Source organism: Protopterus annectens, chromosome 7.part0 (assembly GCF_019279795.1).
Source record: "Protopterus annectens isolate FY-2018-M chromosome 7.part0, PAN1.0, whole genome shotgun sequence".
Taxonomy (NCBI): Eukaryota; Metazoa; Chordata; order Ceratodontiformes; family Protopteridae; genus Protopterus; species Protopterus annectens.
In genome coordinates this window covers 461,736,017-461,750,775 of record NC_056739.1, presented here as the reverse complement: position 1 = coordinate 461,750,775, position 14,759 = coordinate 461,736,017, and the positions used below count along the sequence as shown (strand labels likewise).

The 14,759-nt window shown below is 38.2% G+C and overlaps 1 protein-coding gene across 1 annotated transcript in view; it reads right to left on the bottom strand.

The window, feature by feature from the left end:
* The window catches only part of LOC122805983 (vomeronasal type-2 receptor 26-like), a 111,758-nt gene that overhangs the window by 67,666 nt on the left and 29,333 nt on the right, over positions 1–14,759 (bottom strand). The window contains exon 2 of the mRNA XM_044076222.1: positions 2,983–3,112. Within this exon, the coding sequence (XP_043932157.1) occupies positions 2,983–3,112 (130 nt within the window). The remainder of the gene's footprint in view (positions 1–2,982; positions 3,113–14,759) is intronic.

The window sequence follows — 14,759 nt, the reverse complement described above, 5'->3', positions numbered from 1 at the left end:
ATATATAAAAAATATGTTAAAGAGAACAATGACAAAAAGCAAAATAAAACACAATATGCAGTTCTGAAGAGCATCCTTTTGGCAATTCACAGTAGTAATAAGTAAAAGTCATGCGTTTAATTTAATTGTAACCATAAAGGGGAAGAGAGATTAGGCAAGATTAGTATAAATGGGGAGAAGGTGATAGGAAGAGGTTATTTAAAGTGTAAAGAAGGTAGGATAGCTAGGTGAAGATGAGGAAGTGATGATGGGTAGAGATTCAGTACAGATAGGGGTAGAGAAAAGTAGTCAATGTCCATGCCATTTCAAACTTTTCAGGGCCTTGTAGTGATGGGTCTATATTATAACATCGAAGTTCATAAACATCGAATGTTATAATATCGAACCCTAAACACAGAAATCCAAAAACATCGAACAGTCAGAATAGTGAATTTTTTTCCCAGGGAAAAAAATTGCTATTCCAAGAAACATATACACAACACAAACACACACAAAAAACAGCAATCCACACACATACACTTAAAATCCTACACCTAAACCTAAACCAAACTTTACATGCACTAGCTATCCACTTACCTTAACCCAACCCTAACTCTAAGGTCTGTCACTATCGCACACTCACCTCACTCGCGCACTAACCCTAACTCACCTAACCTGCACCCTAACCTACACACAACCGCACACTTACCTGACCCGCGCTCAAACCCTAACTCACCTAACCCGGCCCTAACCCTAACCTACACACAATCGCACACTTACCTGACCCACTCCCTAACCCTAACGTCCACACAACCATACACTTACCTGTCCTGCTCCCTAACCCTAACTCACCTAACCCACCCCCTAACCTACACAAATTCGCACACTTACCTGAACCCGACCCGTAATGTTCCAACATATTGAATGCTGATAACAGTGAAGCCACAGCAACAGCCCACCGAATTCTTTCCCTGGGAAAGAATTCGGTGTCCTGTACCTTCGCTGTTTCCAGTGTTCGACATTACTGGTTCGATATTATAACATTCAGACTTTATAAAATTTGATGTTATAATATAGACCCATAGTGATGTGCATAGTATTGTTTATTGGCAGTAAATTTAGCAACTTTGTTGTAGTATATTTCAGGTTTAGTTTTAACAGATACCTGCAAGTTAGTAAGGATAGGGCACCATATAAGAGTGAAGGAAGGAGGTTAGTGGTTGCTAGGGTGGTTTCAGCAGAATTAGTAAGAACATTTTTATGCCTCTAAAATATGCCACGTTTCTGGTGAGTTTTTTTTTTTTTTTTATATACTGTTTTGAGTGTGGAGTTCAAATCTGTGGTTGTCATCAATTGTCTTACCAAGTAGTTTTGTATGGGTAACAATTTCTATCTCTGTATTTTTAAGTTAGAAGATTTTTGAAACTGGATTTGTCCTTCAGACTTGCTTTGGGGAGGAATAAGAGTAGTTTTTTTTTTTTTTTGGTTGAACAATAGGGTATTGTGAAGCCAGTTTTCAACAGAGGTGAAGACTTCTTTTGTGATTTTAAGAAGATGTTGAGGGCAGGGAATTTAGATTAGAATTTCATGAACCATTCAGGAGGGGGACTGAGATTTAAAGAACATAAGGAAGATGTAGGGGTAGGGAGTGACAGTTGAGTTTAAATAACAATTCAGTGTCAGAAATTTATATAACTCACTAGAACTTAAACTGACTCGGTTATATTCTTTTTTGAGAATTTAGCATACGTTCTAGGTGCTTTTGAATTTACATTTATGCGGGAGTGGCAAGTCACCATAAGCAGTAATAAGTGGATCTACTTGTTCATTCTGATTTCATGTTAATATGAAATATTGGTCTACTACAAGTGCTCAAGTCCCAGGCACTAGAAGACTGCTGTCCTGAAGGCAGGTACTCAGGCATTTTGTAGCTCACACAGGCTACTGCTCGTGCTTGAATCTGACTATGTATTTTGACAAGGTGTAGCAAGCCATGTAGAGGGAGTGGACCTGCACTCCTCACCTGAAAACAGTAGCTGAGCTCGAACAAGGTAAGCGGTAGCAGCAGAAAGGGAGCAAGGGGACTGGGAGTGTAGATTAGGATTTCAAGCACAATTTGGGAGAGGGATTTCAGTTTAGGGAGCATGAGGGAGATTTAGGGTTAGAAAGTGACAATTGCATTTAGGATTATGGAACAACTGGGGATTTTAGGTTTAGGGAGTGAGAAGGTAATCTATGGTTAGGCATCAGTAAAGGAATTTTAAGTTTAGGGAGCTGGAGGGGAGTTTAGGGTTAGGCAGCTAGAATGGAGTTTTAGGTTTAGGGAGCAATCAAGGACTTTAAGTTTAAGGAGGGGAGTGGAGTTTTAGATTTAAGGATCAATCAAGTTCCTTAGGGTTAGAGTGGAGGGGGGCCTATAATTATGGTTAGAGACCAGGTGGGAGTTGGAGGGTTGCAGTTAGGTTTCTGGTGGGGCTATTCAGTTCAGTAAATTAGAGTAGTTGGAAAAATTATAGTGATTTGTGTGTTGCAAGATAATAGCATGCAAGCACTTGTGCTATATCCATGAAATATAATACTCATGCAGTTCACTTATGTATGTTAGAGGAATGATTACTAATAAAATTTTAAGCAGTCCATATCAGATGCATTCTTAAAATTAAAACAATACACTTCATGTTATTTAATTGGATAAATCAAAATAACAGATGTCAGGTTACTTCTTTTTGTATTAAAAATTAAACAGCAAATGCTTTTAAATCTAAAATTAAGATAGTAATGTTCAGAATGCTTTTGGTCAAATTACATTTTAGTAAATTCCAAAAAATATAAATTTAGCTTTAGTTTTAGAATACAATTTTCAAAACTGAATTCAGCTTAATTCCCATCAAAATATCAAACTTTAAAATTCTGACTTCTAAGCCAGAATGGAATGTAGGTTTGTTTAGAAATCAATATATGATTACTTATTATTTTATTCAGCTTGATTTAAGAGTGTCTTACCACTATGGTTGGCAATTTCTCCCTTGGAACACATGATGCAGTCAAAGCAGCAAATAGGTTCACCTCGCCTTGTGGCTTTTCTGTGTCCAGGTAGACAATTTTCATTGCAGATCGAGCGTGGAACCTGACCCTTGGAAATAAAGACAAGGTTGTAAACAAAATGAAAAGTTAAATTTAGGACATTTTCTGGCAGACCATTTAGAAGGCTATATGGTCTAGGAAAAGGACAATGTGCACTGGTATCGATTAATATGACATTTATTTTAAACTGGATCTTGATTCTCTTTGTAATTTAGATTATGGGGTTATAAATGATGCTCACAGAAAAGTGAATGTAATAAAAGAATGCAGTTAATGGGAATCAAACCATGTCTCTGTGTTTGCAGCCTGACTGCTACTGAAGATGAACAGGAAATACCATAATCATATGGTCTACAAAATGGGAAGGGTGGCCTAATGGTTAAGGTGTTTGCCTTACAAGCACAAGGTGCAGGGTTTGAGTCTCACAAGGAACAATTGGCTAAGCTTAAAATGGCTCACAAGGGCAGTTAGTCTAGTACTAATCTATGAACCTAAATGCCATAGTCAATAAAAAGGACTTTTATTTAAGGGATTCTCATTGTATGAAGACCTGGTGACCAACAAACAGAAATTTTAGCTTTCTTGATTTGAACCTTGAATAAAATTACTTGTACTTCTTTAGAATGTGCGCCTAATAAAAATGCAGGCTTTAGGTAATGAGAAGTATTATCTGAGTACACTGGATTTTTCACTGAAAACAGTCTACAGCTATAATTTTTTGTAACATCTGTTTACCTGTTGTCATAAATAATGTAATGCAATTTAATTAATCAATTAATATTTCAACACATTTTACAGAATGCCTTCTGATTTTATTCTGGGGCAAATCATTCTGCATACCAGCTGCTTATATTTTTATCAAAAATATAAAAACAGTAAATAAAGGAAGTGAAAAATGTTTTGGGCACAGCTGTAAGCAAAGGTCATTGAAATGATAAACATTTAAAGTCTAGACTTACTGCTGTGATCACTGTATGCCCTACCAAATATTTCCTTGCTGCATTGGTTCTTTCTGACCTTTGCTGTGTGGCAGTTAGACATGCCCTGTTCACATCAGCAAGTGATTTGTTCCTTACTTCACTGCCAGCTCCTCATTACACGTTATTTTTTCAAGCATTTAGCTGTCTGTTTCTAACACTGTGCATCTATGACACATTATTTTAAAACTTTGAACAGCTGTTGGTTTGTAAAGAGGAAAGAACAGGGTAATGATTGCTGAGTATTGCTTTAGATTGTATAGTCAGACTAGAGAGTGAGAGCTTGGTTGTTGGAAAGGGGATGGAGATATGGATAGGTGAAATTCCAGCTGGGATGAGAGACAGATAGTAGCTAAGGGTGTATAAAGAATGAGATTATTAATGCTACTAGGTTCCTTAAAGGTGTCAAGGCAAAAAAGTCTAGATTTCTTCTGGGTAGGTCAGAATAAGAAAGTGGTGTGGAAGTAATGGATAACATGGTGAGTGTATCTGACAGGTGGATGGGGAGTTCAAATAAGGGGAAGCTGCAGGGAGCAAACAAATGGATGGAGCTAATTGTATTGGTGTGGTGCTATACTATGGAGGGTCAAATACTTTTTAACTGTGATCAGGCAATAGCTGGGATCAGTCACTTTCATAAACAGTCTCCCTCAAAACTTACTTTTTATAGCCACTATATTGACAGTATACACCTTGGATGTCTGATTCTGATCAAATAATAATAATAATTGCAATAATGGTCACACCAGTGTATTTCAACTTATTTTACTCAAACAAACAGTAGAATTTCCAAGCCAAATCAACATCTGTTTAACTGAGGTCAAATGACTGCAGTGGTCAGTCATTTTCATCAACATTCTGCATTTGTGCATACCATTTGCAGTACTTTATTTTTTTTTAATTATCTTTATTGAATTATCACTTGTGATATAGGTAATCTTACATTTAAGTAACAAGTATTTTATTGACTTTGTACACCTCAGATGTCTTATTGTGATTAAATGAATGAATAATAAATCAATAATAAATAAATATATAAATAATGGCTACAGTATTATTTTTCAGGTTTTTGCTGCCAGTTATATACTGTGCAGTCCATTGCAACACCTCCTGCACACACACATACACACAAACACACACACACACACACACACACACACACACACACACACACACACACACACACACACACACACACACACATGTTATTTTTTGACCTTGCACCTTGCATGTCTGATTTTGATCAAATGAATGGATAAATACATAAGTAGTGGGCACAGCAATGTATTCAGCTCTTTGCTGTCAGACACATAGAGTGCAACCTACTGCAATCCACACTTCCTGTGTCTCTCTCATTCTCTCTCACATACACATACATGTGCCAACCAGTTACAACCATTTTAATACTGTGTACATCTCAGATGTCTGTTAGTCAAGTAGTTTAATGAAATGAATGAGCACATCCTTAAATAATGGCCACAGTAATGAGAAGCAGCTTGTTGCAAGTTCCATGCCTGTGTACTCACCTCTGTGCGCAGACACGTTGCCACACACACACACACACACACACACACACACACACACACACACACACACACACACACACCCTCAGAGACATAGAAAATAAGCCCATAAATTCCTAGGACAACGCAGAAGGCCCACACCTGACACTTTCATAACAATGCACTAAATGTTAGTAAACCAAAGGTAAATGCAGAAAAGTATGCTTTAGTAGAATCTGTGGTTGCTGCATGAAGTAATAGTAACAGAAAACTTGGTTCCAGGCACAACACTTTACCAATGCTTTTGAAAGCTGCAAATCATTGCTTTATGCCACCCTTCCATTGCAAATGTACTTTTGTTGCAATAAGGTTTGTAGAACTATGTAAGTATTTCAGCATTATCACTGACAACATCCCAATTAGTAAATTTTCTGTGTGCCAGATTACTTATGCCCCAGTCAACATCATAAGTAAAATTATTGTAAAATTAAAATGTTTGGTAATAATTTGGAGCTTTTCTTCCCAGGCATCACTGAAAATGGGCTTCTACCCAGTCAGACTTTCCCGGTAATCAAACGTCAATAAATAAATAACTAAATAGGTGTTTCATGTGTTACTTCATATGTACCAACAGCTGAAGGCAGGCAATCCAAATTCAGCTCATGTAGCTTGCTTAGACATACAGGGAAAGTGAATTACAAAACAAAACAACTTAGCAGATACATATTTAAAAAAAATAGAAAGATGCTAGGTTAATGGCTTTAAAGGCCTTGTTAAGCCTAGCCAAGCAGAATGCCAAAGTGATACTTGTTTTCTTTAATAGAAAGGAAATTGTCAAGTTGCAGGTTAGTAGTATGTCAATACCCTCTGTCTAGCAGAGAAAATGGGATTGCCCTAAGTATAAATATGTGATTTCCATCCATTCATCCAGATTGTGTTAGAATTAGGTCAGGGAAGTACTTTGTTTACATGGATGGAAACCCCATTTCAGAAAAGCAGAAGCCTCTGTGAGATCTATGTTTCTTTTCAGCATGTGCTGTTTAAATTGCTGGAAAGGTATAAACCATTTGAATGGGTATTTCCTTTTTTTTCCCAAAATGTTTTTATTCATTTTATAACACAATAACTTAACAGTACAGTAACAAGAAAAAACAAATGATATATAATGTCCACAACAACAAAAAAGCAATATACATAGAAGACTTAATGTTGTTCAAGCAATTCAATTATGAGTTGTGTTGTTAGTCCTTGCTTTTATAGTAGCAATCTTATTCTTACAAATGCATTTCACAAGATGAATAAACTCAACTTTAACTCAACTTTTAGGAGTAGATTGGGATTTCCAATTTTTAGTAACAATTTTCCTTGCTATAGAGAGGACAGACCATAGTAAAAATGTTTAGTTTTTAGGAATGACTTCAGGAGCAGGAAAACTGTAAAGGATAAGGGAGTCAGAAATTATACAGCTGTCATAGAGCTTTACAAAGATAAAGTCTAACCAAAATGGGGAAATTATTTTGCAATAACCATATGTCTCCGGTCAGCATCAGGGTGTCCACATCTCTAGCATTTCATTTAATCTTTCTTGTACATTATTGATAGTCTATGTGGGGTGAAAAAACATCTATGTAAAATTTTTCATATGCATACAGGGAAGATGTGGATTTCTTTACCAACTGTAAACAAAGTTTTATATCTTTTACTGAGAATACTTGTCTATTAACTTCACTTGAATAATTCCAAAAAGAAACATCTGTTTTGCTAAAACCATTTCTGAGAATTTTATAAATAACAGAGATGTATGAAGTGTTCTTGGGTGAGCTATTAATAATTGTTGAGATAAAATCCAAGATTTTTAAGTTACTCTTATTGTATGCCTCTAATCAGGGTACAAGTTTAGTTTGTATAAAATCCTTACAAGTTTGGATGTCCAGCCAATTGCAATTTTGCAAACTATATCTGCTGATCAAATAGTCTGCAGAACTTATTTTATTAGCTGAAAGTGATTCCAATATAATAGGTCACCTCTCTTAAATTCACATTTTCTAAGTATCAAAAGATATCAAACATTCATTTGTGTAAGCAATAGGAAACATAAATATTAATAAATTCTTAAATAATTGATTAGCAAACATAAGCTGTTTAAACAACAGCAATATTTGGTTTATAAGAGGTATGAGAACAAGTTTTGACCTTTCACTTTGAATGTATATTTTTAAAGCTCATATAAAGACGTTTGCATGTATTTGAGTGTATGGTTCAAGCAATGTCCTACTACTATTAAGAAGTAAGGTTTCATGTATTGATTTCCAATATGATTTATAATAATTATTATTCCAAAGCAACACTATGTTAACAAATGCAGAGTTTAAATAAAAATCAATATTTGGAAGCAATATACCTCCTGCATCCCAGCTTGTGGTATGCCAGAGAAGAGAAATTCTTGTTTTTTTGGCGGGTGGGGATACCAAAGGAAGTTGAGTAATAAGTTATTAATTTTCTGTTTATTTTCTGCTTAATTTTGACTGGTGGGGGAATTATTAGAGCTTGGGCAATGAATAAGATTTTAGGTAACAGTATCATTTTGATTAAAGTTAGTCTGTCTTCAAATGTGAAGAAGAGTCTGTTCCAACTGTCAATTAGACTAGTAATTGAGTTTATAAGTTACTGGTCATTAGATGTGAGCGATTTTTTATAATTAGATTCAATAATGATGCCTATATATGCCAGTTTATGTCTCTTTTTGATCCAAGTTTCATAGTAACATTTTTATTCACTAGAAGTGCCTGAGTTTTGTTGTGATTGAATTTTAGACCAGAGATGTTTGCAAAGAAGTCTAGATTATGTAATATGTGATCTACTAAATTTTCAATATCAGTAGACATTTTTAGTCATCAGCAAACAGTTGTGCCTTGGGGTATAATTTGTCTGACACTTTATATTCTTTAATGCTGTCATTATTTCTAACGTAATTTGCAAGAGGCTCAATAGCCAGGGCAAAGAGTAATGGGGAGAGGGGGCATTATTTCATCTAGAAACCATTCTTTAAATTCTTGTACTGTTACTAGATAATCAGGAAGTCTTTGGCAGAAGTTAAAGGGATCAGAATTAAGGGTTAGACTGATGGTGATAGCATTGGGGTCAAACATAGGGCATGATGTCAGCATTACATTATCAGTTTTCACTAGTAAAGAACTGGTTATAAAGACTTTCTTTATGTTGGTCTGTGTACCAAATCTGTAAGAGTAGTGAGAATACTTCAGGGAGTATAATATTTTTATACTGTTATTGTCAAGTAGGTTTCTGTCTTTTATGTAGTTGCTCAAGTGCTTGGCAACAGGGAACATATTGAAGGGCTTAGAGCTTGTGGTATCTGTGGAAGACAAGATACAATTAAAATCACCTGCTAATAGTAACTCACCTTTAGACTTTAATGTTATGGTGTCTAAATGTTTTTTTCACAGTTTTAGTCCCAGTACCCAGTATCCACTAGATGTTTGCAAATGTGTACATCGTTTTATCTAGTTTTAGTATGACTAAAGAAAGCATACCATCATTGCTTGAGTATGAGTCAACTATTTCTGGAATTCTTATTGATTTTCTGTATATAATTAGGACACCTCATATTTTGTGGTTGTAATTTGAATTTACCAAAATCATATAATCCTTAAAGGTTAATTTGTTTAGATCTTCTGTTACTAAGTGGGATTCCTGAATGAATGCAAAATCTGCTTTATGTAGCATTAAATATTTGTTGACACTACTCCTTTTCATGGGGTTGTTCAACCCATTGACTTTAATAGATATACTGCAGGATTCACAAAGCCTCCGTGTAAGAGTTAACAAGTCTTACACGGAGGCTGCAGTTAAATGGGTGATGTCAGCATGCCATGCATATTCATGAGGGCATGCTGAATCACACCCTAGGCTAACACTGTCCGTGTAGCAATGTGGGGGGGCGTGTCTGCATGGTGAGACCTGCAAAGGGACACGCCCCCAGAAGAATCACAGTCCCAAAAGGAAACTCCCACGAGCGAGTCCACGGAAATGTCAAGAAACACAACAGCACACATGCCTCTACAGACTATTAACCCAACTGAAATGTAAACATAAAAATGAGCAGTTTAATTTTTTTTTTTGTATTTCAAAAATGTTTGCCCGTAATTGCGCTCATTTGCGCGGGTGTGCCCTTCGCTCAGCCACAGTTAGCAGTCATTGAAAAAGCATATAAGATCTAAATATGCAAAATAAGCCAAGTAGCAATAGCATAGTGGTAGAGACATCAGCCAAAGAGGAGGCAGTCACGGTTCGAGCCCCAACAACATAATTTTTTATTTTTAGAGAAATAAGCACGAAACAATCCCCTGACATATATGTGTATATATATATATATATATATATATATATATATATATATATATATATATATATATATATATATACAATTATAATTTAAGTAAAATGCAATGAAATGGGCCATGTTTTTATGAAGAAATCTGACACTATAAAAAAATAAAATATTTTATAAGTGCCCATAGCTGAGCAGCGCTCTAACAAGCTGAGTATGTTTGCCCGTAGGTGACCAGTGGTTTAACAGATGTAATATGAGTGCCTGGAGTTGAGCTGCACTTTAACATGCTGAAACTGTGTGCCCGTAGTTGCGCAAAATTTCTCACAGCGTAATATGCATGCTCATAGCCAAATTACGCGTTAAGCAGCGTAACCCATTTGCGCGGAGCTGCTCAGCGCGCCAACCGGCTTACCGGCATGCAACGTTGAGCAACCTGTATCAAAGCCGCCTTTAAACAGACACACCTCCTAGCCTGTCTAGACAGTAGTAAAATAAAAAAAAAAGCAATGCCCAGGCTCAAACCCAGGATACTGTGCATCTAAGTCAAAGTACTGAACCACTAAGCCATGACAGCTGTACTGAAAAATGCAGTATTAGCATATATATAGGAATGAATGGAAATAGAAGTATGACAAAGCAGGTTTTGTGAAGCTGATACAATTCCAAAATGGCCAATCACAGATAAGTGCAGGAAAAACGGCATATATAAGCCCCATAGGTGGGAATATACAGCATAACTGATTGTGGAACCTATTTGCAGTCAGGATGGCAGGTGTAGGAGTGGGTAGTCGCTTTTGAGCACAGAGGTGGGGTGTTGAGGAGTCCAAATACATGGTTTGGCTCCTAGTCCATGATCATGAGGCTCAACTCATGCAGGGCCAGGTTCTGTGGGGTGCATATAAGGCAGAGGCGTTGAACCGGTTGGCACATGATCTCACCAGTGCCACAGGCATACCAAGGACTGGTGAACAGGTCCGTCACCATCATGTGGACCTGAAGAAATGGAAGCAGGACCAACTGAACTGTTGGATCCAGGAGGCCCGGTAAATGCCCAACGCCTCACTACTGAGTAAGTATCCATGTAATTATGTATGTAAGGAATTATCCTAGCTGATATTATGGAGATGTATGTTCCAATATTACTTCATTTATATTACAGCTGCAGGTGTGCGTTCTGCGAATAGGCGAGCCTATGGTGATAGGCTGGAGCGGTTGCTCCACCAGGCAGGTTAGTAATTATATTTTTGTAATTGTTATACAATATAAGTGAGACAGCTTGTAAAAGAGGTCAGTGTAGTCACATATTAATAAAATTCAAATAACACTAGAAGAAAGATTCTGCTGGTACTGTATGATTAGAAAGGCTCATCCAGACTCTGCTACACTTTGCTGTGAAGGAAAGGTTAGTTTGCTTTTATTTTTTGTATTACTGTATTGCCTTTCTATATTTTGAATACTGTAGTTTGTTTTCTTTACCTTGTGTTTTGCTTGCATTCTGTTTTAACAGCATATTAAAACTTCAAAAGAGACCACAGCTCTCTCTGTTCTGAGTCAGGCAGAAACCACTGTCTTTCTAGTTGCTCGCTTCTTATGTTAATCTGACCATATTTCTCATTTCTCTCTACTTTCACTGGCTTATGTGAGTAATCACAAAATCATCATTTTTGAAATCCCACCTCTTCAATTATTTAAATTTATTGGCCATCCTACAGTATTTCATAGTACCAAAATACAAAAGTGACCACCCCTTTCAATCCATCTTGCTGTTTTAAAAAATAGTAATTCTCCACTAAACCTTAACTTTTTAAACAGGTAAAACTCAAGTTACCTACTTTCACATCTAACTTCTCTAGTGCACACTGCAGAGTGCATTCTTTTCAATCTTACCTTTAAGCATCCCTGTGACTAGCACTTTCTCTAATACCTGCTGGAAAGCACTAGGCAGCCTTAAACTCATACAAACACTGAACTCTCCTTGTTAACAAGGAGAAATTAATAGTAGGCACTAAACAGCCTATAATTGCAAAGTACCTTGCTAAGGAAACAGCTCCTATACTTTACAAAGAAAAAAAAAAAGCCGCAAACCAGGCATGTCCAAGGGTCAGCTTCCGTTGATTTCTACTGTCCACCTGGTGAATCTGGGCATACTGGGGCAATGCAGCAATTGCAACATGTACACAGACAACCCTCTCCTCCTACCACTCAACACTACAACCTGTGAGAGATGCACTTACATAGCCAAAATGCCATTCCACAACAAACTTGGTATGCATATTCACAATCAATTCCTATGGACATTTGTCCTGTTGGTTCAAACATATTTGCATGTACGTTGCTGCATGTGCCCTATTCACATATCCAAACCTGATGGCCTGTTGACATCAATTGACCCTGCATGCTGTTGGATTGTGTACTGTTGTTCAAAATATGCATGTGTTATGCTTGCTGTTAAATGTTTGGAATTCATGGGTGTTTGGTTAATGGGAATACTGATGCATGCTGTTACAACTAATTTTGAATGGTATTGTTTGTTACTAACCCAAAATGTCATAAAATATGTCTAAACATAGGACAACAGGGAAGGCGGGTTCCAGCGGACCCACCTCTCCCACCTCAACTGGCGAGTGCACCTGGCACTAGTGCCCAGGCCGGAACCTCCTCTGGTGGCCCTGTGCCTCCTTCGGGTGGAAGCACTGCAGGGGATGGGGCTTGTCCCCCCTCTGCAAGCATGGCCGGAGGAGACCGTCCACTCACCCTCCAAAGTGTCCGGTCTGTGGTGTGTAGCGAGATCAGGCATTCTGTGCTTGAACCCCTACGCCAGCTTGAGGCTCATGTGGCACAACTCACGGGTGTCCCTGCTGCCCATCCTACACAGCCCCTAGCACAGCCCCGTCCTGGGCTATGAAGGCACAGTGGCAACTGCCCATGGGTGGGGATCTCAGTTCCACTGTTGCCATCTGTGGGGTCATGGGCTCACGATATCCCAACATCCGTCCCCGTCAATTGTGTTTCCCCCCACATGTGTCATACTCCGCCCCTGTATGCGTCTTGTTTGTCTTGTCTGTTAACCTCCCCTACCTACCTCCCCAAATATACCTACTTCCTGTACCTCACATTCCACTCTCACCTGAAAAAAAAAAAAAAAAAAAAGGGCACTCTGTTCCCGCAAAAAAATTATGCCCCATACATAGCTGCCCATTTTGCAGACATGTCTGCTGGACATGTAAAGTGGTAATTACAATTGGCTGTACAACATATTTTGTTGTCCTCACCCCTCTGTCAGGGGTGGAAGGTTTCAAATTTCACACCAAATTACAGACATATGCACAGCTGTTGCTGATAAAGAAATGGGCAGCTATGGGCCTTTCCTACATCCTTCCTGCAAATCCCGAGCTTGTTTACCTACTGTCCTACCCTCTTTGTGCCCCCTTTTTCACCACTGTCCTATCTTTCCATTTTCTTTTCTTTCAAAGAAATTAGCATGGGTGTGCACGAGATTAAGCACTTTTAAGCAGTTGTAAGCAGGAGTGCACTTGTGTGCGCTTAGCTAAGCGTGTGTGCGCAAAGCTAAGCGACAATGCGCATGCGTGAGCTCTGCGCAAACCCACTTACAACTGCTTAAAAGTGCCTTAGTCACTCTGAATGACAAGACCTGTAGTCTGCTCAGCAGCAAAATAAGATTCCTCTGTTAGTCTCGAACCCAGGACCTTGGAAACACTAGTCTGCATGACTTACCACTAAGCCATAACTGATATACAAGAACTTTGTGCTGAAAACAATATATCATGAAATAGTAGGACTGAATGTAAAGGGAATATAGGAAGGCTATTACACAAAGCTTTTCTTGTATCTTTACTGGCAATTCTTGTGGATTTATATAACATTAGTGTGAGAAGAGAAACAGCCATGCTAGTCGGTAGCTAGTAGGTAATAATGTGACAGTAGCATCTTGCAAACCACACACACTATCAGAGCAGGATAAACACTGCCATATTTGAACAGGTAAGAGGCCAGACCTCGCAACTGGGACTGATTTACAGGGATGTCCCTGATTTGAAAACAAATGTTAACTGTGCCCCACTGACTCCCTGTGAAATGTACTAACAGTAGGCAGAAAGGTGTTTTGTCCCACATAATGGTAACTGTCAACTACTGAAAGTATGCACTACGTGCATGTCAGAAATGGTGTATTAATACACATGCTCAAAAAACCCCACAGTCACAACTGCAGAATGTCTGAAATATATCATGGGTGTATCCCACTGATATGGACCATTCCCTGAGGCTGATAAAAGATACACCTGAGAGTGAGTATCTGAGGCCTGCAAGTGTCACAAACTCACAGGCATAGCATTCTGTCTGCTGTCACACAGTTTGTGAATAGCTGTAGAATAGCTTCCACAAGCACACCCACATGTAGGTGTACAACCCACAAATATCAAAGGAGGTATCCAACTAATAACAGAAGGACAGTATAGCAGTTTACAAGCACTGCATGTGCCTGCTATCCATAACTGTTAGTACAAAGTACAAGGTGCCACTACTGCTCAGCAGCAAAATAAAATACCCTTGTAGGTGTCAAGCCCCACACCTTGGCCAGACCAGACTGCATGCAGTACCACCAAACCACAACAAACATATAAGGAATTGCTGCTGAAAGAAATATAGCAAGCATTACAAGGGGTGAATGTTCATAGGTTCATAGGTTCATAGGTTCATAGGTTCATACTAGGCTATCCGCCCAAGGGCATTTATAAGCCTAGCCCATAGTTATGTGGCTTTCGCCACCACTTTAGTTTGAATAAAAACTATGCCTATCATTTTGCTGTGCCTCTGTCAAGCAGTGACACTGAAGTAATCCCTGGG